This window comes from Falco punctatus (assembly GCF_963210335.1).
Source record: "Falco punctatus genome assembly, chromosome: 1".
Classification (NCBI taxonomy): Eukaryota; Metazoa; Chordata; class Aves; order Falconiformes; family Falconidae; genus Falco; species Falco punctatus.
Window position 1 is genome coordinate 38,214,246 of NC_137580.1, and position 26,697 is coordinate 38,240,942.

General features: G+C 54.4%; 1 protein-coding gene and 1 long non-coding RNA gene across 11 annotated transcripts in view; one reads left to right on the plus strand and one right to left on the minus strand.

Annotated features, from left to right (window-relative positions):
• LOC308067269 overlaps positions 1 to 23,381 on the minus strand; it is a 139,221-nt gene extending 115,840 nt beyond the window's left edge. Inside the window, exon 1 of the long non-coding RNA XR_013929507.1 lies at positions 20,735 to 23,381. This is a non-coding gene — a long non-coding RNA (uncharacterized lncRNA). The remainder of the gene's footprint in view (positions 1 to 20,734) is intronic.
• The window catches only part of DYSF (dysferlin), a 105,514-nt gene that overhangs the window by 24,690 nt on the left and 54,127 nt on the right, over positions 1 to 26,697 (plus strand). For 8 of the 10 annotated variants that reach the window (XM_080395698.1, XM_080395701.1, XM_080395696.1 and 5 more), the window contains 18 exons: positions 383 to 538; positions 1,535 to 1,666; positions 2,091 to 2,257; positions 2,869 to 2,983; positions 3,103 to 3,208; positions 3,763 to 3,905; positions 4,986 to 5,159; positions 11,406 to 11,499; positions 11,850 to 11,927; positions 16,662 to 16,843; positions 17,769 to 17,909; positions 19,009 to 19,038; positions 19,666 to 19,692; positions 20,552 to 20,593; positions 23,392 to 23,493; positions 24,025 to 24,186; positions 24,707 to 24,872; positions 25,210 to 25,283. In XM_080395698.1, coding sequence (XP_080251824.1) covers positions 383 to 538; positions 1,535 to 1,666; positions 2,091 to 2,257; positions 2,869 to 2,983; positions 3,103 to 3,208; positions 3,763 to 3,905; positions 4,986 to 5,159; positions 11,406 to 11,499; positions 11,850 to 11,927; positions 16,662 to 16,843; positions 17,769 to 17,909; positions 19,009 to 19,038; positions 19,666 to 19,692; positions 20,552 to 20,593; positions 23,392 to 23,493; positions 24,025 to 24,186; positions 24,707 to 24,872; positions 25,210 to 25,283 — 2,091 coding nt within the window. The remainder of the gene's footprint in view (positions 1 to 382; positions 539 to 1,534; positions 1,667 to 2,090; positions 2,258 to 2,868; positions 2,984 to 3,102; positions 3,209 to 3,762; positions 3,906 to 4,985; positions 5,160 to 11,405; positions 11,500 to 11,849; positions 11,928 to 16,661; positions 16,844 to 17,768; positions 17,910 to 19,008; positions 19,039 to 19,665; positions 19,693 to 20,551; positions 20,594 to 23,391; positions 23,494 to 24,024; positions 24,187 to 24,706; positions 24,873 to 25,209; positions 25,284 to 26,697) is intronic. The other 2 variants (XM_080395703.1, XM_080395699.1) reach the window with 1 other exon arrangement.

Here is a 26,697-nt window from a genome sequence, read left to right on the forward strand (position 1 = left end):
AGGGTGGCACCCGTGCCCCCCCGCAGTGATGTCAATGAGGTAGGAAGGCGCTAGGTTTGGCACCCAGCTGTTGAGGTTTAGCCTGCTCATGGCAGAGCTTTACAGCACGGCCAGTGAACCCTCAACCAAAGCTGCTACAGTGACCTGGGCTGGCTGCGGAGGGTAGGGCTTGGGGAAACATGGGGCTTCTCTGCCCTGGCCAGACCAAGGTGGGATCTGGAGCTGCTGAGGTGGGATTTGGGTTGACTGGTCTCTCTCCATGGGCTTGGGTTGGCAGCGGGACCCGGGGCACGGCTGCTCTCCACCCTCCTGCATCCCTCTGCAGCTGATGTGCTAGTATGGAGCCCCCCTGGTTTTACGCTATGGCTTTTGTGTTTTCCAGCCCCAAAACAGCCTGCCCGATATAGTGATCTGGATGCTGCAGGGAGACAAGCGCGTAGCCTATGCCCGCGTGCCAGCCCATGAGGTCCTCTTCTCCAGAAACATCTCCAGCTGCTGTGGGAAGAACTGTGGGAAACTGCAGACCATCTTCCTGAAGGTACATTGGCTTTTTGTATATGTGCATACCTCATGTTGATTTTTAAAATGTTTTCACCTGAAAAAAAAAAGAGAGAAAATCAAGCAGGGAAACCTGAAATCCCAACACAACCTTAACCCATGAGTGCCTGGGGCTCCAGGGACACCCAGCCCCAATTTTGACCCTGTTGAAGTTGGCTCCTGCATGGTGGTGCTCCTGGTGGAGTTCAGCTTCCCTTACATGGTTCTGCACCAGATCCCTATGATTATCTTCATTTTTTTTGCAGGTTCCAGGGCAGTGAAGATGGGCATGCTTTGGCCCACATAGTGCTTTTTAAAAAAATATATTATATTTTTAATTTTTAAATTTTTTTTTATGTTACTTTATGTTTTTCAAAATTCCTTACCCTCTGCCACCCCAGGAAATTTAAGCTGCGGCCTCCTCTGCCAGACACTTACTGTGCTTTTCACATCTCAAATGATATTTCTTTGGCCTTTTGCTGCATGCCAGCTTGGGAGCAGACAATCAGTGCTGAACAAGCTCTAAAAAAATAAAGTCAAATGAAATAAACTGAATAAACCCCAAAACCCCAAGCCCAGCTGGCAGAAAAAGATGAACCAAAATATATATTTTTTTTCTGTACTTTAGCTCTGGATGGAAAACTAGCATCACTTGAAGGGGGAAAAAAGTGACTGAGAGAAAAAAAAAGGGCAGTGAGACATCTCCCTGTTTATTCTTTCTATTTTTGCCGAAGTACCTTGCCTGGGTTTGGTGTCCTAGCCCTGGAGGGCGTCTCACCGAGACACAAAAGCCCTGACCACCAGAGCTTTGAAGCTCCTCAAGGTTGTCCCCAAAGTGCTCTTCATGCTGTTGATGTCCCAGTTCCCAGGCATGCTCTGTGTTCCACCTACCCAGCTGGGGCTATGGGGATTTTGTACCCATGCCACCAGCCTCGCACCCCAAGCATCCCCCGTTAATGTCCTCCCTGGAGATACTAACGGGCTCTGCCTTTGGCAGTACCCACAGGAGGAGGCTATGGGTCCGAGGATCCCAGCCCAGATCCGAGTCCAGCTCTGGTTCGGGCTGTCGGTCGATGAGAAGGAGTTTAACCAGTACGCCGAGGGGAAGCTCTCCGTCTTTGCCGAAACCGTGAGCATCTCGCAGGACCACCATGAAGGGCTGTTTTTTTTTCTCTCTGGTGTGGGCAGCAGCTCCACCATGGAGGGGAAGGGGTGGGCTGGACCCCAGGTGAGGGCACTGCCAGGTTGGGGGTCACATCAGCCCCTACCCACTGTGAGAAGAAAGAGCTGTTTCCACCAGCATCCAGCCTGAAAGGCTGTGGAGGAGGTCGGTAACGAGCCATAAAGGCTCATTGTGGCTTCACATCTCCTTCCACCTGCTGAGGGGGGAAATGTGGGGGTGCCTGTGGGGGTGGGGTGGGGTTAGGCTCTTCCCAGGAGGTCTGTCCTCAGGATGGGGCTGGGGCTCTCCAGGAAAGAAGGGATTATTCCTGAGATTTCAAAAGGGGTTTTGTGCCTCCAGTGCAAAGCCCTCTCTGCTTTTGCTCCCCTAGTATGAGAACCAGACCAAGCTGGCGCTGGTGGGGAACTGGGGCACGACCGGCCTGACCTACCCCAAATACTCAGATGTCACCGGCAAGATCAAGCTACCCAAGGACAGCTTCCGCCCCTCCGCAGGCTGGACCTGGGCTGGGGACTGGTTCATCTGCCCAGAGAAGACGTGAGTGATGGTTTTTTGCAAAGAGCAGAGCCTGGGTGGGCTGTCCCAGGCACCTCAAAAACCTGAGCAGATGCTAAGTTGGTGGCAAGGTCATGCAGAAAGCTGGATGGAGGTCTGGGGTGCCGTGGGCATTCCTGCTCTGTCTGCCCCATCCTTGGTAGGCAGCAGTGTTAATGCAAAATGCATGGTCTCTGTGCTGGGTGATGTTCCTGGGGTGGTGGATGCTGCACAGGTGCTTGCGGAGGTGATGGTCCCAGCACCCAGCTCACCGTGGTGCCTGTGCGACCCCCACGCTGAGGAGCTTTGGAGGTGGGATCCCAGGGGGGCACTGAGGGGGTGGGAAGGGTCGGTGGGTGCTCAGCACAACTCTGCTGTCTTCTTGCGTTGGATTTACAGTCTGTGTCTCGGGCTTCACCTGGGCTGGGTCGCTGAGGTCCCGTGGGACCTTTGCTTGGTGCCTCGGGGTGGAAGATGTTCAGGAGGCAAAGCGTGTGCTGGAGTGGCATGGCTGGCCCTCAGAGGGGAGGCGACATGAGGCTGTGCTACTGCCTGTGCAGGGCTGGGAGGGCAGGAGGGCAGCCCCTGACGCCGTGCCTCTCCCTGCGGTGCAGGTTGCTGCATGATGTGGACGCCGGGCACCTGAGCTTTGTGGAGGAGGTGTTTGAGAACCAGGTCCGTCTGCCTGGAGGCCAGTGGATCCACATGACCGATGCCTACACCGACGTGGTAAGGGTGAAGCAGGTAGCTGGGGGCTGAGCACCGCCCCAGGAAGCCCCCGGGGACTCAGGGAAGACTTAGGCATCTTCTGGGCATCATTTGGTTGAAAACATCCCTGCATCCCACAGAACGGGGAGAAGGTCCTGCATAAGGATGAGATTGAGTGTCCTCCAGGCTGGAAATGGGAAGATGTGGAGTGGGACACAGACCTCAACAGAGCTGTGGATGAGAAAGGTATCAGAAAGCCGTTTTGGGCATCCATCCTGTTTTCATCCCATTTACCCTGCCTATCCTGGTGTTTCCTTCCACGGTCCCAGCCAGCATCAGGGATAACACCTTCATGGCTGTGTGAGCTGTCCCGCTGGCTCCAGGAGAAGGGGTCAGGCCCTGGGGGTACCCTCTCCCCCTTGCTCTGACTGAGGCTGGGGCTGTGGGGTGGGCAGCCACAAAGGCAATGCTCTCCTTGCTGTTGGAGATAGTCCAGGCTGTTCTTTTGGAAGATCTTACCTGGCTTCTGGTGAAAGAGAAATGGAAAGCATCAGGGCAGAGAGCATCCAAGATGGTCACGAAGGCTGGGGTTGCCTGAGGAAGGAAGGAGAGGGAGGAGAGTCCCCAAGCTGTGACTTTGAGCCAAGGGCCGGCAGTTGTTGTCTGCACGGACCAGCAAACTGGTACCCTGACAAACCTTTGCTATTAAAGCTGTTCCAGTCTGGATATACAAGAGAGGTCCCTGATGGGAAGCAGGGGCTCTTCTCCCGCCTTCACCCAGGTGTTGTGTTCTCTCCAAGGCTGGGAGTACAGCATCACCATCCCGCCGGACCGCAAGCCCAAGTCCTGGGTGCCAGCCGAGAAGATGTACCACACCAACCGTCGACGGCGCTGGGTGCGGCTTCGCCGGAGGGACCTCGCACAGATGGAGGCCATGAGGAAGGTAGGATGGGGGCAGGGAGAAGAGTGTGAGAGCGGGTTGGGGCCATGTCCCTGTCTCTCCATGTGAAGGTGGAGGTGCCTGGCCTTCTGCAGAGACCTGCTGTGCTTTGGAGCCTGGTGGCCCTGGTCTCCACGCTGGAGCAGACAGCAGCCTCTGTGGTTTCCACCATGGGGGTCAACGTCTCCCAGAGATGGAGACTATTCCAGGGGTGCTTGGTTGGGCAGCGGGGCGGAACAGGGTCCTCCATCAGCACCGCGAAACAGTTCGGGGAACCAGGGCTGGCAGAGGTCCCTTGTCTGTTCCCTCTCCAGGTCCCGCTTCCCTCTAGGTGGTGCAATTGGACTGCATATGCCACCGCAGCGCTGCCGCTCTTCCCTCCCCACAGCCAGTTCTTAAGACACTTGCCTCCCTTTCCAGCACTTTTTCTAGATAGTTGTGGTTGGAAAGCATGGAAAGCCCCTGCCGCCCCATTTGCCAAAGGGATGCAAGTGTCACAAGGAGGTGACAGCTCTGGGGAGAAAAAAAAAATGGACTTATGACTGCTGTGGCTGATGATGGTGACAGAGCTATGGTGGCCCTGCAAGGGATCACAAGTGGTGGCAAAGTGGAGGGAGGGCAGGCTGGGAAGGTGGAGGCACTGGTGCTACACAAGCCAGGGCAGGATGCAGCCCTCTTCTTGCTCAGCATGGCCAGCTCCCAGCCCAGCGATGCTTTTCCAAGTGGGTTTCACCCCAGTGACCGGCTGGATCCCCAGCAGTGGGCTCGGCAGTGCCGGGTTAATGGTTGGACTCGGTGCCCTTAAGGGTCTTTTCCAGCCTCAATGATTCTGTGATTCTATTCTGTGATTCTGTGCTGGAGAGGCTGAGGGAGGACGTGGGGTGGAACAACTGTAGCAGGCAACACCTTGATAAGACTGGACCCAGGTCTGAGTGGGTGCAACCTTGGCCCTGGAGAGCCCTGTGCACGAGCGGCTTTGCCCCTTGGCTGTGCCAGCATCCCACCGTGGTCAGCTGCAGAGGGGCCATGGGATGGTGGGACTGAGCCTGCCACGCTGAGCCCCGGCGTGTCCCTGTCTGGCAGCACAAGCAGGAGGAGCTGGATGGGGAGGGCTGGGAGTATGCCTCGCTTTTCGGCTGGCGCTTCCACCTGAAACATCGACGCACCGACACCTTCCGTCGCCGCCGCTGGAGGCGCAGGATGGAGCCCCTGGAGCGCACCGGGGCCGCCGCTGTCTTCGCCTTGGAGGGGGCCCTGGTAGGTACCCACCCTTCCCCAAAACACTGCTGCCTGGGAGCGGGAGCCCAGTTGGGTCTGCTCCCACCCTCCATCCCATCCCTGAGAGTGGAGCTGGAGCAAAGCTCGTTATCTGCCGCTCATTATCTGCCACTCGTTATCTGCTGCCTGCACCCGCTGCTGTTTGTTTAGCTAATATTCTGGCTTTCTTAATACACAGGGTTTCATAATCCTTTGGCTTTTCCAATAACTAAATGAGAACCAACCACAGCAGTACAAAGCCCCTATTATAGGACTTCTTATTATTTTTTTTCCCCTCTATTTGGCTTTTTTCCCCCTCTTTCTCTGCCCTGTCCTTCCCTCCGTCCAGCGTTTGAACTCAGCGGCCCCTTTGGGACACAAGCGGCTCCATGGCATTCGCCTGCATAAGCCCTGAGCCCACATTAGCCCCATCTGGGGGGGGGGTCTCGGCTGCCGCCCACCCCCAGGGCTGCCAGTAGCGCCCTGGCTTCCCCTTCACCCTGGCGCCTGTTGATGTGATTTTTTCAGCCAGACGCTTCATCCCTCTGCGTCCCGGCAGAGGCGATTGAGGAGGATTTAGCTGGAAAACCCTGTAACATGAGGTGTGTGTCCGTGCACACGTGCGGGTGTGTGTGCACACCTGTGGGGCTGTGCAGGAATGCCCCCTGCCCCCCGCCCCCATCTCTGTGGGTGAGGGGAGGTGGGGGGGAGGTGTCTGCTGCTGGCTGCCTTGGGTCTCTGCTCCATCATGCGGTTCTCCAAGGGACTCAGCTGTGCCCTCGTTTTGCCTGTGTTGGCTTGCAAATGGAATGGGTTTGTGAGTTTGGCTGCTGATGGACCCGTCTGCTGGGAGGTACCAGGGGATGTGGGAGAGACCTGAGGGAGGAAAATCCCCTCCCCATGCGTGTGGGGCAGAGGCTGAAGCAAAGGGGAAGAGGAAAAAAAATCCCCATTAAAATAGCAATTGTGGCAACGTGCCTGGGAGCTGCTGCTTGCTTCACTCCCGGTGATGCTGACACAGTGGCACGGGGTTCCAGGTTGATGTGGGCATCCCCTGGTGTCAAGGGCATGCTGCTGAACCCCCACCTGCCCCAGGCTGCTTGGGCCTGCTCCTTTCAGCCCTTTACCCCCAATGCCTGTTAGATCTGGTGGTACGTACTTTGCATATTTATTTTCCAAGCATTTCTTAGCCATGTCAGTCAGTGCTGGAGTGCCCAGTTCTTAGCAGCCTCCCAAATCTCTCATTTAGCTTTATGCCAGAGTTACAGATGTAACTTTTATTATATTATCACATAAAAAATCCAGTTTATTGTTTTGCTTATTTTCTAACTGAAAACAATTCTAGCAAAAAAAGCAGTTGTTCTGTGTTGCCTTGAGATGCCTTGCTGTGCCTTGCTTTGCCATGCCATGCCTTTTTTTTCTCTCTCCCCCTGCCCCAGCAAACACTGCTCTGAATGTCACTGCTGCCCCTGTACGGCCCCAGTGCAGACATCCTGTTCCCTTATGCCAGGCATGAACCGTAAATTTTCCCTGCTTGAGTGTCAGCAAAGTGTGAGGGGAACGCTCCGAGGTGACTGCAGGGTCCCAGGGGGCAACCAGGTCCCGTTGCTGTAGGACTGTGCTGCTCCTGGGAGCTGACCCATCGCCTGGGCAGGGTGATGCCATCTGACAAGGAGTAGTATTTACATCAGACGCAGAGATTTTGGGGGGTGCTGCCCCCACAGGGGACAGCTTGGGAGGGCTAGCAGCCCGGGAGAGCAGCAGGTGAATCCCTCCCCAGCCCTGGCTCTGGCTCCCAGCAGCCTGGCGGGTGCAGGACCAGGCCACCCGCCCTTTGGGCTCCACTCACCGCGTTCCCCTCCACAGTAGGTCATTCTGGCTTGCCTTCGTGCCCTCATATTTTGGGGTTACTGGCCACATTTTCTGTGGTTGCTTGGTTTTCTGTGCATTGCTTTATAAACGATCTTGCCATACTTTCTGGTTTTGCAGCTTCATGCCTTTCCAGCTCTTCTTTCTCACTTGAATGACTTACATATTTTTCCAGGATGCTCCATCCCGAAATAATATCTAAATTTATCTGGCGGCTCCTCTACAGCAACCCCAGACCCTCTGGACCTGCACAGGGTCAAACCCTCCATCCACTGGAGCCGCAAGTGGGGACTCAGCAGAGCTGGGAACAGGGTGGTGGGGTGAAATGATGCCAAGGATGGCAATGTATGAGCGGGTGCTGAGGGCTGGGAAGGGTGGGCACCGATTTTTTGCCACATCTGTTTTTAATGCTTTTCTAACACGGGCAGAGCAAGGCAGCTTTGGCAGGCTGAGGTCTCAGGTATGCAGAGCTGGGAAGGGCACCGGGATGGGGCAGTTCCAGCTGCTGCCACCGGCTCCCCTCAGACTGAAGCAGAATAAAGATGCTGTCAGGAGAGGGAGCCTGGAGCATCCTCCCAGCTGAGGTTTTACCCAGGCCTGGGGCCAGGGCTGCCACTGGCACACCACCAGCTGCCGGAGCCTCCCGAAGCCCCTCCTGTCTGCTCTGTCCTGTTCCTGTTATCTGCCACCTTCTCCATGAAAGGCATTTGTGCAGTTTTGTGGTTGTGGCATGGGTTGCCGTCCAGCAAGGAGCCGTACAGCGGTGCAGGCAAACCGAAGCGGAGGGAGGATTAAAGTGCAAAGGCAGACAGAACAAGCCAACACCCCAAGTGCTAATTCCCCGAGCTATTCAAAAGGGTTGGTTCCAACAGGAAGATAATACCAAATACGACCAGCAGGAATGCGTCTTGGATGCAGAAATGTGTGGATGGGTGCTTGGGTTTTCTGGGCCTCCTTTTTCCCAGGGATGCTCAGCCTGAATTGCTCCCACCTTGCCAAAGTGAGCAGTGGTTGCCATTTAGGCATGCTGGACCTCAGCACCTCGGGGCCAGGGTGCCCCAGAGCTGGGAGCAGCCAGCACGTGGAGCCCCAGCGGGTTGCCCAGCTGCTGAGAGGGGTTTCGTAGGAGCTGGGGACTCCTTGGCAGAGGCTTTCCCCAAAAAATCCCACTCTGGCCGTGCTGCCCCTGTTGAGATGAGCAGCCGCAGACCCAGGGACATCTGTGGGGCTCAGCACCTTTGCAGGGTGAGCTCAGCATCTGTTCGGATGGACCCTGCAGGGTGTGAGCATGCGCTCCCAGCTGGCCTGGCTCCCTGGGGCGGGGGGGGGGGGGGGGGGGCGTTTGCTGTGTGATTGGGTCACCCCAGGTCCTGCCCCTCACCCATCCCCACTGCGTCACATCTGCCCCCAGACACATACTTGCATGCGCACGCGTGCACAATTTCTTCTGCCTGCTTGCTCTCCCCAGGCGCGCGCTCACTCCTGCTTTTGCTCGGAGACTTGCATTTTGCTGCTCACACATGCTCCATCCTTACCCTGACCCCAGGCAGCGGGGAGGCAGGGGATGTCCCCCAGTGCCCTGTCCCACAGGGAGCAGTGTCAGGGCCAGGCAGCGTAGATGCTCACACGGTGGTGCTGCCCAGAGCCAGGCCAGGTGCTGCTGCGAGGACTCGTGGTGCTGCCATGCGGCACTGGGTTTTGGTTGCCTGGGATACAATTAACCTGATGGGTTTGGGGTGCCTGTTGGGGTATGTTGAGATGCCTCAGATGTTGCTTCCCACTGATTCACCTGCTCTTCCCTGCTGGCCCCAGCTGTGGGCTCTGCAATGCAGAAGGATGGTGGCTCTTTCCTTTCTGGTCTGCTGTTTTCTCGACAGTCCTTGGAGCCATCCTGCAGCCACCCATGTCTTGGGACTGTCCCCGCGTAGCTCAGGGTAGGACTCTGCTTAGGCAAGTAGACCTGTGGTGAGCCCACGAGTGTGCTGGGCAAAGCATCTTGTCCACTGGGTCACCCGCTTTGCCCCTGCCATGACCACCCTCTCCTCTCTATTGCCTGTGACTTGGCATCCCCCTCTACCCCCAGGGACACCCACAGAGCGCCTGGTGCTTATTGCTTCTTGTGATGGGTCCCAGCTGGCTAATGGGGAGCTTGAGACCAAGAAGCTGGTGATGCAGAAGGCTTTGAGCACTCTCGCCCAAGCCCAAAACATGAAGCCACTGTCACGCCACTGCTTGCAGCACTGTCCCTCTGGTTTTGCCTGTATTCTGCCTGTATTTCACCTGTGCACCAATGTCCCCCTGTCCCAGTATGAACTGGGCAGCTTTCCTTTCCCTTGGGTTTGCTGGCTTGGCCATCGCCTCCATCATATTAGCTTGTTCCTGAGTTTCCCTCTCTGTGACATTGTGTCCCAGCTTTTCTGGGATCTGCCATTTGGCAGCTCACTTCTCACTGACAGTCATTAAAAGAGAAGGACCGCAGGACATGGTGTGGCCCCCAGGCACCTCTCTGCCCTCAGTCTGAACTGTGGGAAGCCCAGAGCTGAGCTCTGCAGCTTGAGGCTGTTTCCAGTTTCTGATGGAAAGCCCAGTGGCTTTGCCCTGGAGCTGCAAGCAGCCCCCCGACCCTGCAAGCCCCGTTTTCTCCCATCCTTCTCCAAAATCAGCTGAGGGAAACCTTTGGTTGATGGAGAGCTTTGGGTTTTCCATGCCAGGCTGGAAAATCTTGCCTGTTTCTGCCAGTGTGATGCCCCAGCTTTGGCTCTTCACCAAATGCGGTTGAGACACCACTGACTGGGTAGGAGAAGAGCAGGGACATGAATTAGACCAGGGGGATGACTGCCAGGGTGGGCCTGTGGTGCCACCGGGGGTTGGCCAGGGTGGAAGGCACCAGTGCTGTAGCTTTGTGCCCAAACTACCAACTGGCTGCACCAAGTGGGGGGGTCCTGATGGGAGAGCCCAGCTGCAGAGGAGCCCTGCTGGGGGCAGAGCAGTGGGATGAGGGTGCCTCTGTCCCCCGGTGCTCCTACATCCACGGCACGTGGCTGCTACCTTGTCCTATGCACTGTGCATGGGCTTCAGCTGCAGGACCCAGCATCTGGGAACCCCGTGGGGACAGGGTGAAGGGAGGAGGGGACGTGGGGGTACTTCATCCTGCGTGCAGACCCCAAAGAGTAAACCACAGTCCTGAGCAAGAGCGTTTTCCAGCTTGCTCTCTCCAAGGCATGCTTTCCATGGTGTTTTGGGGTGTGAGGAGCCCCCCTTCCTCATGATGGACAGAGCCGGGGGGTCCCCAAGCCCTTGCTGAGGGCATCAGGGAGCAACCCCTGCCTGTCTTGGCTGCCGGTCTCCTCCACTTGCCCTTCCCCAGGCTAGCAGTGGATGCAGGTCGGGGTGGGGGTGGGGGGTGGCGGGGACGACTGCAAAGACTGGCGGTCTGCTGGGCAGAAAGGTCATAAAAATAACTGAGGAGCTATTCATCTCCTGCGGGGAGGGGGGCGAGGGAGGGAAGGCAGTGCTGGAGGTTGCCTTGCAAACCCTCGGCGCGACCTCACCGCCGTAAATACAGCGCGAACCCCAGGGCTTCCTCTGCAGACAGTGTCATGGTAATTGCGATTCCTGCCTGGAAAGGCGAGGAGGGCTCTGCAGACCACCTAAGCTCCTGACTCATTTTTGGGACCAGGCGGCTCTGGAAACTCCATCGTGGACCTGCTTTTTTTTTTCTCTTTTTCCTTCTTTCTTTTTATTTTTTCTCTAAACGCCCCTCCTGTCTCTCCCTAGCATTTGATAATTGAAAAATTTTTAAAGATCAGATTTACACTCGCCAGGAAGTTACCTTTACGCTCCTTTTCCTGCAACTAAATATTTCAAGCCAAATGTGGCAATTAGGAGGTGATAAAAGGCTGGCTCTCACAGGCAAACACAAGAGGAGGGAATAGTGATGGCCAGGGTCAGCCAAGGCAGAGAACCGGGCATTTGGCTGCATTTGACACTGTCTGTATCACTGTTCACAAAGTTTATACTCCATTAATTTCCTCGCAAGGGGACTTAGTGAAATTGCTTTAATTACTGACTACTGCTCTGAGAACGATGAACTTCATGGAGGTGCTTTTCTATGCTGGTGAGATGCTGGGAGGGGATGTGAGCTGGTGATCCTCAGGCTGCTTCTGTTGTCGTGTCCTGTTTTCTCTGGGGTCCCCTCTGCCCTCCTGGGGCAGAAGAGCCTGAGAGTCCCTCCATGGGCTGCCAGCAGGCACTGGAAGCCCAAAGTCCTCTTGGACACCTGTATGGATGATACCCTGGAGGACTCCATCCTGCGGGGAGCCCCTGGCTGTGGGGGTGGTCCTGGCATGACTGACCTTGCCTTGCTTTCTCTTGCAGGGAGGAGTGACAGACGACAAGAGCGATGATGGCAAATCCGTTTCCACCCTTAGTTTTGGTGTCAACAGACCCACCATTTCATGCATATTTGACTGTAAGGGCCCAAGGATCAGAGGGGAGGGTGAAATTCCCCGGCAGTGAGTCCCGGCATGGGGTCTCTGCTTTGGAGACCCCATAGCCGAGCATTTCCATCCTCTTCCTCTCGCCCACCTTGAGTGCAGGTGGATGGAAAGGGGTGGGTGGGCAAGGATGGGGCACAGCTATACTCCCAGGAGCATTGACATGCTCAGGGCTCACTGCTCACCTGGGGAGCTACGGGAAGGATTAAGCCAAGCTGCCCTCAGACCTGAGCCTGGGGCTGGTTATAAAAGCCCAGCTATACTCCTGGTGTGCTGCACTCATCCCCAGACTCATCCCTTAACTGTTTCACATTCCTCTGTACAGGTGGGAACAGGTACCACCTCCGCTGCTACATGTACCAAGCACGGGACCTGATTGCCATGGACAAGGACAGCTTTTCGGGTAAGCCCTAATGCTCATGTCCGCTTGCTTGTGCTTGTAATTAGTGCTGTAATGAATGCTGGGGAGTAGTGGGGTCTGTAAAGCTAATTTTGGGGTATTGATTGATGTGAAATGAGGGGTGTTGAGCAGCCAAACAACACAAGGCAGCAGCATAAGGCTTTCCCAAGGCAACCATATGTGAGAAACCAACCAGAAACCACAAGTTACCCAGGTCAGCCGTGAGTCAGAGCTGTTTGCTTTGCTAATAGCTCCTTCTCCGCAGCCTGAGGTGACGCTGGGTGGCAAGGCTGGGTAGCAGACAGCTCAAGGACATGACAAATAAAAACAGAGTGGCAGGCAGGGATGTTTACTGTGGCACATCGCCACAAGCCTCCCCACTGGGCAGTGTGTGAGCTGGGGGATCGAAGGGAGGACAGACAGCTCTGGGCTGGTGTTGAAATGATGGAGCATGGGGCAGAAGCCGCTGTGAGATGTGCTCAGAAAAATTTAAAAGGGTGTAATTAGGACCTCAGAGCAAACAGGCACCTTCTTCTCTGGGATCCTCATGAAGTTTCTGGTTGGATTTACGTGCTCTCAGCATCCAGCTTGCTCCCAGCTGGTTGAATTCCTTGCAAGGCAGGAGGGCAGCAGTCTCCTGGGTCTGGGGCTTGTGGAGGGGATTTGTCCTGTGGTTTGGGGAAGGGATCAAGGCTGAAGAAGGGAGACCCTGTTTATTAGGAATGAAAGAATTGACTGAAAATGCGGTTGGAAAGGAAAATACCCAACAGTGGCAAATCTGTAAAACTGTTCATATTTGTTTTCATGACCAAGCATTAAATTGAGCCGCTGCTCCTCTGCTCTCCGTGCTGGAAACTTTGCAAGGGGGCTGGCAGGCAACCATTGGGGGGTTTCCTTAGGGGAGCTGATGCCTGAACTGGGCCTCCTTCAGACCTGACTGTAAAAAATGTCCCTTCATGGAAAAAAAGTGTGGTCCCCGGTGGAGATAAAGAGTGTCCTGGGCTTTGAGCAAGAAGCTTTCCATGTCCTGCTGCTCAACGCATCCCCAGAGCAGCTTCAGGCACTTCTGAAACTGCCAGACTTGAGTTGATGTGGTCAGGATGTCCTGTGCTGAGCTCATACTTTCTGGGCTAGGAAATCAAGTCAGAATAAGTTATTTTATCTGTTGGGCAGCTCTGTTATCTTTTGGTGCTGAAGGGTGCTTGGGTGTAGGTGATTTGGTTTTAGGATCCTTTTGTTCACAGCAGAGACCAAAGTGTGGCTGCGGAAGTGGGAGGACATGCCAGGAATGGTCCTGTGTGTTTGACCTGAGCAGGGACCAGCCTCCCCGGCAGCCGGAGGATCCCACATCCTCTTCCCCATGGGCTGGGCCATCCCAGCCAGGTGGCCCCGCAGCTCTTTGGTGCTTGTGACCAAAGCTGCCTTTGCCAACGCCCGTCAATGCTTTGGAGGGTCATTTTGAGGTGGGAAGGTAGGATGGTGGGGATGCTGCTGTCTACCTCTGAGTCAGAGATGCAAAAAGCCCCTCCTCAGTTCATTGGTCTGTGGTGGGGGCCACATCTGAGATGTTAGCAGGTCCCAAGGTGGGTATCCCTAGAGCACCCACACCCCTCCACAGTGCTGCCTGCAGGCAGGAGGCATCCAGCATCCCTCCAAAGGCTGTCACTGACTGGCTACCACGGGGATTTGCAGAGGGGCTGGGCAAGGGATTGCCCACCAGCGTTGGCATGGGGGTGATGGATCTCAGATGGGATATAGGGACAGCCCTCAAAAGTCGTGCAGTGTGGGGACTCACAGTGGGGAGCAGCCTGTGGGGACAGATGGGCATCGCCATGCCAGGCTGCAAGACCACAGTCCCAAGGGGCTCCTGCTTCCCCCAGTGTGATGAAGCAGAGGGGCTTGTCGGGGGAGTGGGCAGAAATGCCCTGGAGAGGTGCAGAGCACCCAAATAATCACCTAGTGTCTGCGCCCACCAAGGTCCCGTCTCCCCTCTCCTCCACAAAGGGTTTGTTGTTCGAGGTGGTGGGGACCGAGGTGATCTCATGGCCTGATCGGCGGAGCAGGGAGGGGAGTCCCTTCCCTTGGAAAAACCCAGCCAAGGACAACATGAGTAACAACATGCCACAATGTGGAATTGTGATCTCTGCTGCCTTAACAAAGCATAAAGGAGTTCATTAAGGGGGCTTTACACAGTTATAAAAATAAACCTTGTGTGCACACGAGGGTCTAAACAAAGGGGCTTTATAGAGGCCTCCTTTAAAAAGAAGGGGGGGGGGGAAAGAGCAAAAAAGCAAATCCAAATCCATGGTTTTTTGTTTATTGTAACGCATTCTGCTTTCCTCTTACTGGAAAAAAGCGCGTAAGTGGAAAAGGTTCTTCCCAGCGTGAATAGTGCTCTCTGCAGCCGGTCACCTCACGAACAGCCCCGGCTCATTAAACATGTCTGCTGTGGCACGGATGCTAAGAAAGAAAATACGTTTCCCTCAACCCACCCTGTCCCTGGAGGAGGGGAGGGAGGGTCGGGGATGCTGCCCTGCTCAGCCGGCCCCATGTTCAGGTGTCTGGGGGATGCTCCTCCACCTCCAGGGTAGGCAGGACACCTTTTGCTCCTGGTGTCAGTTCCCAGGCTCCTGACAGCGCTGGGGTCGGGGTGTGCACACTGTTTTGAGGATGCGGGGACCCGCCAGGACTGTGGGGGGTCGTGCAGCACTGAGCACTAGTCGTTGCATTTGGTAGGGTCTGCCACGCTCCTGGCTGCTGGCAGGTCTCTTGGAACTGGCTTTAGGATGAGCCAGGTGGTAACCCCGTGGATGCTGCTGGACTCCCATACAGTGTCTGGTGTATCTGTGTCTTGTGGTGGCACGTCACGCTGGGTGCCAGGTGGAGGAGGTAGCCTGTGTCCCTCCAGAAAGGCCAGTGATGCCTCCTGGCACCATGGAGGTTGGGCTTTGCAGGCAACCAGAGCTCAGGGGTCCACCTGGGACCAGTCGGGTGGGACGCAGCAGTCATGGAGGTCTTGTCCCTGACGAGGACAAGTAGGTGCTATCAGGTTATGAAGGTTGTTCAGTCTCCACGGGGTCTTACAATGTGATCCCATGGCATCTTTCAAGCCTCTCAGCCACCTTTGATACTGGTTCTGCCACCTCCCGTCCTGTCCCCATGCTCAGTGCCACTGCCGCCGTGGGCTGGATGTCCACAGCAGGTTTGGGCCACATGTTCTTTGAAGCTGTCTGGAAGGGAAGGTGTTAGAGAGGACTCAGGTTTCACGTTTTCATTGTTGATTGATCTCAGGCTTCCTGTGTTAATTGCTTTTGTTGTTAAGGGAGGCTACTCCTCATAGTTTGGTGCTGGTTTTTTTCCCAAGTTGGGGTAAGGCATCTTGGTCCCAGCTCAGAACCTACAAACAGGGGTCTGATGAGACCCTGGAGTACCTGAGACATCTGCATGGGACTGGCAGATATGATGTGGCAGCCCTAAGGCTGACCCAGAGCCATCTGGTATGGTAGCTGGAGGCCAGGTGGGATAACCCGGAGAACTGGGAACCCAAAGCTTTCCTCAAGATGTGTGCTCAGCCCCCATCCCTTCTGGAGACATCAAAGACCCCAGGAAGGAGGCAGTAACATCTCAGTCACCTTCTTCATGGTCTGGTCTACAGCAGGAGATGACCTGGCAAGGGTTTGTGCTCTCTGCTGTGCTGGGAGGTGGCTGTGTTATCTCCGTTGGAACACTCATCCTCCTAGAGTCATCTTTTGGGAAAAAAATCCACACCTTAGGGCAATAGGTGAACCATTTGTACTACCTGACTCCTGGTGGACAGAGTGAGGAGTCATGAAGATAACCTGGACCAGGATGGATCAAGCCAGACAGCGAGGAAATTTCTAATGGAGCAGTGGAGTGCTGGGAGGTGTGGCTAGGGAAGGTCATGGCGTCTCCACCAGCTGAAGCTATCACAAGCCAGAGAATAAGGTTTACACGGTCTCATTGGATGTCCAAAAGATTTTTGACAAAAAATCCTTCATCAAAGATTTTTAAGGAAAGGAGGCTGCTGTGGGGTGAGAAGGAAGGTCTTTGCATAGGTAGACAGCTGAGTTGTGTGGGTCGCTGTGCTTGCCTTGTCCCGAAATGAGCTGGAACGAACAGGGCTCTGGATTGGCCCTTTATGAGGAATAACTCCATAGGCTGAGGCTCTTCAGCTGAAAAAGAGATGTTTTAGAGTTGGTGTGAGAGAAACCTGCAGAACCCCAAGTATTGGTGCAGGTGGGTAGGGGTGGACTGCTACATCTCTCCTGACGCAAGAACTGGGGGGGCCTCAGGGGGAAATGGAGGGAGCTGGGTGCTGCAGAAATGCATGAGGGGCTGGTTCTTCATGCAGTTTTGTGTCCTCACCAGAGGATATGGTGGGTTCAAGAGAGGCGGGACAAAGCCATGGAAGACAGCCCCCTGCGGGGTTGCTTAAACATACAGACATCACACCGTGCTTGGGAAGACCCTGAGCTGTGAATAACCAGTGTATAGGGATAAGTGTTGGAGAGCTTGGCCTCATTCTCTTCTTAGCTGGGGTTGCCTGGGACATGATGGGAATTTCATTGCTGTTTCTAAAAGACCCGCAGCTCCTTCAGCCTGTTCACAGTCCTCCCTGCACAGCCCACTGGCCCTTGAATGACTGTCAGTTGCTTTCTCCTTCCTAGACTGGTAGCTCTAATTCATCCTTTGCATCTTGTCTAACATCTCTTGCAGATCCTTATGCCATTGTCTCCTTCCTCCACCAAAGCCAGAAGACAGTGGTGATCAAGAACACCTTGAACCCCACCTGGGACCAGACACTCATCTTCTATGAGATAGAGATCTTTGGGGACCCCCAGAATGTGTCTGACTCCCCTCCCAAGATCGTGGTGGAAATATATGACCATGACACCTATGTAAGTGTGGCATGAGCTTGACCTTCATGGTGTGAGTGGGCTGGGGTGGATTCGACAAATGCATGGCACCATTCCTGCCCTCTGGAGTGCAATGCTGTAACATCTCCAGGTGGCTCAGATGTTGAGCTGGACACTCAAGAAGACAAGAATTCAGCAAACAGCTCTGCTAGTGAAGTCCTTGGTGGCCTTGCTGTAGTTACCAAAGCTACCATCATGTTTTGCAAAGTGGCTAAATTAACCATATTTTCTTGTGCAAAAAGGTTGGGACAAGATATATAGTCGTGCAAGTAGAGGACCATATCCTGTTGTTCGCTCGGCTGCCTGGAGGTGTCCAGAGTGCCTTGTAGTGGTGGCATCTGGAGGGCTGGTGAGATGACCTTGAGTCCTTCCTAGAAAAAACTGGGCTGTAGCCTGTCACAAGAGCAGAAGGGGTTTTGAACTGCGGGTAAGAGCAGTGCATAAGTGAAAAGGACTCAGGATACATTTCAGGAATGTCTTAGGAACCTCCCAGGAACCCTTCTGCCCTCCCTTCTCCAAAAGACACCAGCAGGAAGCAGGAAGGGCACCTGAAGATCTGGTTGCAGAGCAGTGAACAGGCTTTTGCAGAGCTGCTGATACTTAATGCTGTACTCGAGCTCCTGCTCTGGAAATTGTGTGATAGATAAGGATTTCACCTCCTGTTTAAGCCAAAATGTGTAAGATAGAGTGTATTTCTAACCCTAGTAGTTACAGGGAGGAGTTTGAAAACTTGAGTCTATATGGGCATCAAACTAATCTTTTTTTCAGAACTGGTCCCATAATGGTTCAAACATTGAGCCTGATTTTTGAGTGACAGGGTCTCGGCTGAGATACGGGTGTGTGGTGATGGACTCCAGCGGGAAGTGGGGTGGGATGAAGGCTCTCTATGCCTGTGATTGCCTTTCAGGGTGCAGATGAATTCATGGGGCGCTGCATCTGCAAGCCCAGCCTGGTGCGCTCGCCACGGCTCTCCTGGTACCCAGTCATCAAGGCGAACAAAAACGTTGGGGAGCTGCTGGCTGCCTTCGAACTGATTCAGAGGGAGAAGGTAAGCTCCCCGTCTGGACCTGATCCTGCCTCTAATTGGAATGCTAGCTTCTTCCCTTGGAGCAGCATCCAACCTTTGCTCGGTGCTGAGTTATGTCCACCTGGGCTCTGCAGCTGCCTGTCCTCGGTTTCACCAGGACGGCTGCTCCGAGCAGACCCAGCCGTGCTGCTTGGTGCTGGCTGCACTGTGGTGTTTAGCAGAGCCGAGGGTAAGATGCTCGGTGCCGGACCGAAGCCTGGGCTGCCGGCAGGCGCCGCGTGTGCCCTGCCAGCCTGGCTGGCTGTGGTGCTGAGCTCAGGGCCTTGGCATCTTTGCACCGAGGGTGCATTTGGCCCCGGATCGCTGTCCTTTGCCCAGCGTTAATTTCCGGGGGGGGTTTATGAGAGCCGAAGTGGGCGGTTACTCCTGCAGCAAGCAGCCTCGCTCGGTGCGGCCGTTCGTGGAATGAGCCACGGGGGAAGGAGGCTGTGCTTCCGAGCCAGCCCGAGCGGGAAGACTCCTCGTCATGCCCCAGTGTGCTCTCATGTGCTTTCCCACACTCCCCGTCCCGCTGCACGCACCACCCCGTCGCCTCTCTCGTCTCCAGCTTTTCCACTGGCTGTGGCGCCTGGCTGCAGCCCAGATGTGCCTCAATGCCAGGGAAAGCGGATGGGCTGGAAGGTTAAATCTCCCTGTCCCATTCCTCCCTCCCAGCCCTGAGGTGCTAATTGGGAATGAGGGTCCCGCAGCTCCCTCCTCCGTCTCTCCGATGTAGGTCGCAGTTCTGCTCCTGGAGGGATGCTGCGCTCTGTGCAGGATGCGGCTGGAGCTGCTGGGGGCGGTGTGGGGGGTGTGTGTGCTGGGTGCGAGCCTTGCTGCATCACTGAGGGGCTGCTGCAGGGGGGCTCTGCTGCCAGGACAGGGCATTGAATCGTCTGCACACAGCCTCTTCTTCCTCCTTACCACCTCGCAGAAGTTACTGAACTGGGTGGGGAAGACCTTGGAAAGGGGAGCCCAGCACTGGGCATGGGGGGCAGCGTGTGGATGTTTCTCTGCCGGATAAAGCTGAGTTAGTACCGGGAGGGCAAATGGAAAGTATGTGTTTTTTTTGTCTCCATAGCCGGCTGTCCATCACATCCCGGGCTTCGAGGTAATGCCTTTCTCCTGTTTGCAGCTCCTAGGCTCTGTGCCCCTTCAGCTGCCCCCTTCCCTGCCCCTACAGAGCTGCTGGGTCCCAGCACCACCAGCTGCTCCCGCAGAGGTTTGCAGTGGACCCTCTTTGCAGCCCTGCTTCTGCAGGCAATTTGTCCATCCTGTCTTAGAGACTTATTTTAGGATGAAGAAATCCCCATGCAGAGATGCCAGTTTCCTTCGGCTGACAGTAAAGAGAGCTGGAGTTAGTGAGGCAGCTCACTGCTGACCCATAAGTCAGGGCACACGTGTCCCATTCCAGATATAATTCCCCAGGTGTTGAACACACCATTACCTTCATGCCCTGCAACAGTTTCAGCATTCTCATTGCACAGGGCTTTGCTTCCCAACAGCTCCAGCGTGTTTCCTACCCTGCAGCCTGTCTGAGCAAAGGCGTTAACTGATGCTGGGTTCTGGATGGTTTTAAGTCACCTGCACTGATTTCTTCTCAAACCTCAGTGCATGGGGTGTGCAGGAAGTTGGAAAGCATCCTTTTTCTATTCGGTTATTAGATACAATTATAAGCCTTACGATGGGCATATGAGTGAAAATTGCTCTAAGGCTGTATTCTCCTTCTTTTCTCCAGAATGAGCTGTCTTCCAGCCTGGATGAGGTGAGTTGATGAGATTTAGTTGTCTCTTCATCTTGGAGATGGATAAAATTGTGCCTCCATGGGGCAGCTGCTTTTTTTCGGATGAGTCAAGCCAATAGCATCAGGATTTTAGTAACGTGAGTGATCACTGGCAGGCCAGGGCAGATGGGCTCCGTGCTTAACCCTGGAAGTGTTCCCGATGGCAGGACATGTTGGGTAATACTTAACCTTTGTGGGATGTGTGTGCATGGGGTCTACTGGCATTCAGCCCTTCCAAACAAAGCGTGCAAAAGCCAGAATGCTGTGCTGACCTTTGGCTGGACCTCAACTGAAATCCCTGTTGAAAAGTTTGCAGCTTTTCATGGGGAATTCACCATGAACTGGGGCACGTGCTGGACTGTTCTAGTTGCTCTGAAGGAAATACTCTCATCAGCATCCCAAGCTGCTGCTTGGGCAACCTGGCAAAGCTGCTACCCAGAGCTTGTGCATCCTACAGAGCAGATCACAGGCTGAACCAAGCGGTATCAGGGTAGGCTGGTGTCTGGGAAAACACAAGGCAGGGAGCTGAAGAAGGGGCACACATCTATTTAAGCGTTGTGGTGGTCCTAGGAGCCAGCTGACCCCAAAGCCTGGGAGATGAGCTAGAGAGGGACCTGGGGCATGCAAAGAGCCTGGCCACATTTCCACGAAAGGTTGGATGGGGTAAACACATTTCTGCAAGATGGGTTTCTTCCACCCAAGCAGTATTTCCTGATGTTGTGGGGCTTGCCTTTGTGCTCCATTTGGGCTGAGGTGGATGAGCTCATGTGAACATAACCATCTCTTTGCTCTTTCTCCTCCATTTCTTGCTACTGCCATTTCTGGACGAGGCACTCCACAGCTCTGCACCCCTGCCTTGTTCTACGAAGGGCTCCTTCAATGGGTACCTTTTAATGCTCAGACACTTTACTCTCCTCTGTCCCTTTGCCTTTGCCCAGAAACCAAGCAAAGTCCCAACAGAGACACTCAGAGAGACCAGCTCCTTCAGATGTGGCTTGGCCTGACCCACCTGCCCTGCAGGAACCCCATCCAAACCAACCCACCAAGGCTGCATCCAAAAGAGCGATGCCAGCCTGAGGTCTCCAGTGCCCTGAGCAGTAAATAACAATCTTTATGGAGAATCTGGCTCGTACATGCATCATTCAGGCTTGTGATATATATGCATGACCAGGTTGGCACCAGATTCCTTCTACTGCATTTCTGTTTGGCGCAAATGGGAGCAGCTTTCTGGGGCTGGATCCCCTCCAAGCACTGGGATTTAAGCCCCTCTTGAAACAACATGGCCTAGCTGCTCACTCAAATGGGGAGATGTTTCCAGCCACTGTTTTGACTGGGCTGATCAGTGTTGGCTTTTACTCATCCCTCTTCCAGCCCTGTATCAAAGTCAGGGTTGGACTGGACTATCTCCAGAGCTCCCTTCCACCCTGATTCCCTCTGATTTGTCCTTGTTCAAACCATCCCAGCTGCCTGCAGACCCCACAGGTCTTTTCATGGATGTCTCTCTCCTCCATCCATCCTGCTGTGTCTGGGCTGAGAGCTGTGTCTGGGAATTGCTTGTTCCCCGCTCCCACCCTAAACCCTCCCTGCTCCTGCCTCATCCCCAGGACTCGCTGCTCATTTCTGTCCCATCTGGTGAAAGATTTAATGCTCGTGTATTCAGCTGAGACCCAGGAGGATGGCTGCAAAACAACCAGGAGAGCAGCAGGGATTGAGAAGGGCTTAGAAATGGCTAGTGCTAACTGAAGACATGGCAGTGCTGGAAGCCAAGTGCGTGCTGTTGGCTTTCAAAGCCGTGGTTGAACCTGGCGCAGAGAGGGGACAGGCATGAGCTCCTTCCCCAAGGCTCTCCCTTGTTCCCACAGAGAAATGCCAGAGGATAGAAGGATTGAAATGATCTCTAGTCCAGTGATGATAAGGAAATGCAAGGTGTGATATTTGCATCAGTTAAGATTTAGGTGCCCTGTTAGGGAAAAATCCTCCCTTTTTGGGAGCAGACTGTGCAGCCATCTCAGAGGAGCTGTGTGGAGCTTGAGCCTGCCTTGGGGTTTGAAGACGGGCTAGGTGACTTCTGCATCTCTATCATGCAACTTAAATGCAATGCAAGCATCTTTAAAGCTAGAAATGAGCATATGTCACTATACAAGGACAGACTGAGGCTCTTCTTGGTTCCATCCATGCTTAGGCACCTTGATGTGCTCTAAGTGCTGTGGGTCACAAACAAAAGTTGCGGATAGCTCTTCAAGGGCCATTTGTTCTATTCCTCCACCCCAAGGAAGGATCAGCTCATGTTGATGGTGCAGTGTCAGAGCAGCCTGAAATTAAGGCTCTGGGTAAGTAGGTGGGTTACCAGAAGTGCCGAGCACCCATGCGATGCTGGGGATGCTCTGCCTCTCTCCTCCTTAGGCACTCACCTCCCAGGTAACCTTCCCTTTCCCTGCTAGCACTTAACACTTCTGCGAGAGGGTGGGCCATGGTGGAGAGGACTGCCTGCCCCAGATTTACCATCTGCCCCACAAGGGAACCCAGACATCTGCCCCGAAATGGAGTTACCAAAAGTCATCAGCTAACAAGCAGCTTGATTCAGCAGCCACCAGCAATTGCCAATGAAAATTAAAGCTTAGCATTCAGTCTATCTAACATGCCACCGTGAAAAATCCCTTTGTAGAGCATTTATATGCATACATATGTAAGGCTGAACCAATCCTATAATTGAAATACATATACACACTTAATTTAATGCAATAATACTCCAGCCTGAAAGGAATGCTGGTCTCCTAAATTGGTTCCAACTGCCCTTGGTTGAGGGTTGCATTTTTAGAGGCTTTGCTTTCATTCCTGCCTTTTCCGTGACTCTGAACTCGAAGATGCAGGTCAAGAAGAACCTGAGCACTGGGAGGGCTCAGAGCCCGTCCTTTGCGAGCAGCCAGGGAAGTCTGGCTCCCTGCTTTCCTCCTCTGTGAAGGCAAATTTTGAATCCCTCACCTCCTGTCCAGATTTGGTCTCACCCTGAAGGAAATCTTTGGTAGACACTGTGCACAGGCAGCTTCGTCTGAGCGCTGTCCTGTGGCTGGCAGCTTGGCAGCTGCCAGTCATGGTTTATTGCTGAGCTGTTGCATGAATAGCTGCCCCTTCCTGCATCCACAGGCAGTGCTTGACACCCTGTCCCATGGTGCTGCCCCTACTAAACTGCTGCTTTTCGGGAGCTGGCCACAGCATCTCACCCTGCCCAGCTCAAGGAGCTGTATTTCACTGTTCATCCCCCCCACTGCTGCTTTGTCCCCTCTCCGCATCCCACTGCAGAACTGTCTCACCGTGGTCCCAGTGTGGGACGGATGCAATTTCACCCCTTCCTCCCCTAAAGGGCGCTGAACCTTGATGGAGGGCAGATTCCTCTTAGCAGATCCCTCTTAGTTGCCTGGGGAAGGATTCAGGGATCGCTCTCGCCAGCAGATGTTTGATCTTTCCCAGGGTCAGATTAAAGGGACAGAAACAGTTTGCAAGTTCATTCAGCCTCCCAGCCCTCATCTCCCCCTGCCTAGCTGTTCCTCTTGCAGGGAGATGAGTTTTGCAGCAAGAAGGAGACTCTGGGTGGGGGACGCAGCACAGAGGGAGGGGTGTGATGGGGTTGGTGTCCCATCGTGGCGTGACCTGATGTGCTCTTTGCATCTTTGTTCCCTGCAGTCTGCAGACTCTGACCTGCCATACCCCCCTCCCCAGCGGGAGCCCAACATTTACATGGTCCCCCAAGGAATCAAACCGGTCCTGCAGCGCACAGCCATTGAGGTGAGTTATGGGGAGTGCATCAGACCGCTCCCTCGCGGAATAACACCCTAAATGTGTGTCCCTAACGGGGGTGGGGATGAGACCCAGAAATGGGATCCAAGCGAGACTCTGTGGATACGGAGCCCCATCAGGGCTGGGAGCTGGTTCTGCTTATGGGTTATATGTCAAAAAACGTTACCTTGCTGGGAAAATGAGTCTCACCAAGCAGTCAAGATCTAGGGCAGAGCACAGCTGTGGACCACACTTGCTTGTTGAAAGGACATTCTGCCTCATGCCAGGATGATATTTTTCCAAAACAGAGATGCTCCATTGATAGATAAGCAGTTGTGGACCTGGTATATTGGTGCATACACAGAAATGCTCACTATGTGATCTGGCTTTGCCCAGCACCACCTGTCCTACATGGTTGATTCATCTGTCCTCCACAGTGGGCCAAACTTCAGGTCTACCTTTGTTACTGAGAAGCTCAGCGAGAGACTCGGAGGCAGATTTTTGGCTTAGTCCTTGCTGTCTGTTTTCCTCACCCTTCAGATCCTGGCCTGGGGGCTGAGGAACCTCAAGAGCTACCAGCTGGCCAGTGTCACCTCGCCCAGCCTGCTGGTGGAGTGCGGAGGCCAGCTCGTGCAGTCCTGTGTCATCAAGAATGTCAAGAAGAACCCCAACTTTGACATCTGTGTGCTTTTCATGGAAGTGGTGAGGACATGGCCCCTCACAACTACCTGGCAGGAGGCTGTAGACAGGTGGGGTCGGTCTCTTCTGCCAAGTAACAAGCAACAGAAGAGGAAACAGCCTCAAGTTGCACCAGGGGAGGTTTAGACTGGGTATTAGGAAAGATTTCTTCACTGAAAGGGTGGTCAGACATTGGAACAGGCTGCCCAGGGATAGGGTGGAGTCACCGTCCCTGGAAGTGTTCAAAAAACACCTAGATGTGGTGCTTAGGGACATGGTTTAGTGGTGGCCCTTGGCAGTGCTGGGTTAACGGTTGGACTTGATGATCTTAAAGGTCTATGAGTCTATGATTCTCTGATTCTGTAGCAGAACTGGTTGGGAAGGACCTCTGGAAGTCCCATAAAGATGCCATAGGTCATCATAGGCATCTTCACTAACCTGTGGTGAATCTAATTCTGTCCTGCCTCAGTTCCCTTTGGGGAGGTGCAGAGCTGCTACCTCCATGCCCTGTGTAAGTAATGCGTTCCCTCCCCTCTGCCCACAGCGTTTACCCAAGGAGAGCCTTTACAGCCCCCCCATCATTGTCAAAATCATCGACAACAGGCCCTTTGGCCGAAGGCCCGTGGTGGGGCAGTGCACCATCCGCTCACTGGAGGACTTCTACTGTGACCCCTACCGCGAGGAGACAGACGGTCCCCAGGAACACTCGGGTATGTGCTGCCACGAGGACCATGCTGGCCGCACACCCATGCCCTTCTCCAGGAGGAGCTGTGGGTCCCTGCATGCCTTGCTGTTAGCTCACCCCAGCTGTAGGTCTGGTACAAGAAGCTCAGGAGGTGCCAAGGAGGAGTTTAGCTCTGGGGTTGGTTGGTGCAGTGGGCTGTCCCTGGGTCAAGCTGTTCAACCCACGTGAACGTGAGCTTTGGCTGGTGTGAAGGCTCTGGGCAAGGCTGAGGTGGCTGCTGGAGGCTGGTCCCAAGGTGGCTCGGCTCTGGGGTTTCTAACAGCTGGATGTCCCGGTCATGCTCGTGCTTGCTGTGATTGCAGATGATGTGAGCCTCACGCCCAGGGATGACGTCCTGATTGACATTGATGACAAAGAGCCTCTTATTCCTGTCCAGGTATGGATGAAATCGCAGCGGTGGGGGGACACCGGTTTCTTGCTTTGCATGATACAGGGGAACTTGTGCAGGTACTGGGCTGGGGTAGGTTGTGAGGCAGATATGAGGTCGCGTCTGGTTGTAACCTTCCTTCTGCAGCTTCCAGCTCTGTTTTCACCCCCTCTTCTCCACCATGCCACAACAACCAACCACAAACTCGCTCTTCTGCCCCCTGTTTAATGTGAATTATCAGATCTGCCCCTGGGGGAGGGAGGCAACAGACTCCCTCCAGGTCACTCTTCCCTTCAGCGCCTCTTCCTCAGATGTGTGGTTTGGTTTGGGGCTGAGGGTTTGCAGTCATCCCCTTCGGGCTCTGCCATGTGGAATGCTCTCTTGGAAATGACAGTCACTGCCCCAGAGAGCTGACAGCCTTGAGGGGACTTACCCCAGCTCTGGAGAGGGTGAACTGGCACTGGCAGATGGGACAGTTTGCCCAAGGCCACGCTGGAAGCAAAGGTTCCCCGAGGCTCAGTTGTCCTTACCACAGCCATGTGGCCAGGTTTCTTTTCCCCAGTTTTGCTCTTTGTTTGCAGGATGCTTTGCTGCTTCCAAACCCACTCGCTGCTTTTGGCAGCTCCGGTTACTCTGCAGAGGGTCACGGTGGGGACCGTGATTGCGGAATTACCCCATGGGGTGGGAGCTGGACATGCTTTAGCAGGGAAGGAAGGATGTGTTGCTGCTGCTTGAGAAAATCAGCTTCTCTGCCACGAGTTTGACAGGTCTCAGCTGTCCTTTGTAGCTTGGTCAGGCTGGGCATGCCACTGGGCTTGCTGTTCTTCCTTCCTGCAGTGCAACTGGAAGGTGTCTGGCCACACTGGTGACAGTGGTCTGGGTGGTGCTTCCAATTTGTTATAGAAATGGGTTTCCCTGCCAGCAATGTGTCCTCTTTGAGGCAGAGTCCTGCCAGTGCTGACATATGCGTGTGATGCATAAGTCTGCAGGTGAGCCTGATTGCTCAGGTGCAGCTGAAAGTATTGTCAGAGGCATTTGGTGGAGCTTTTCATGGTCTCCTATTCCCTTTGGTGTTTTTAACGTGTGCTGGCATGTCCTCCCTCCCTGTTTTAAAGGTTGTGGGTGCTGCATGGTACCTCAGGCTAGAAAAGCCTGAGCTTTCTGCAAAAGATCTGCCTCTCGGGTCTGCCTCTTGCCTTGCCTTTCTCTGCCCATAAAAGCAAGATGTAGAATGTGGGTGTCAATGCTTCTGCCCTTTATTCATCTCCTTGGTGGCACCTCAGTGTTTCTGTTCAGGAGGACTTTACGATCCACTGATCCGTGCCGTCAGATAGCTGAGGTCATGTCCCAGGATGGGCTCAGGCTGAGGCCCCAGCATCAGGCTGTCCTGGAGATTCGGAGCTGGAGCAGCACCTCTCTCCTA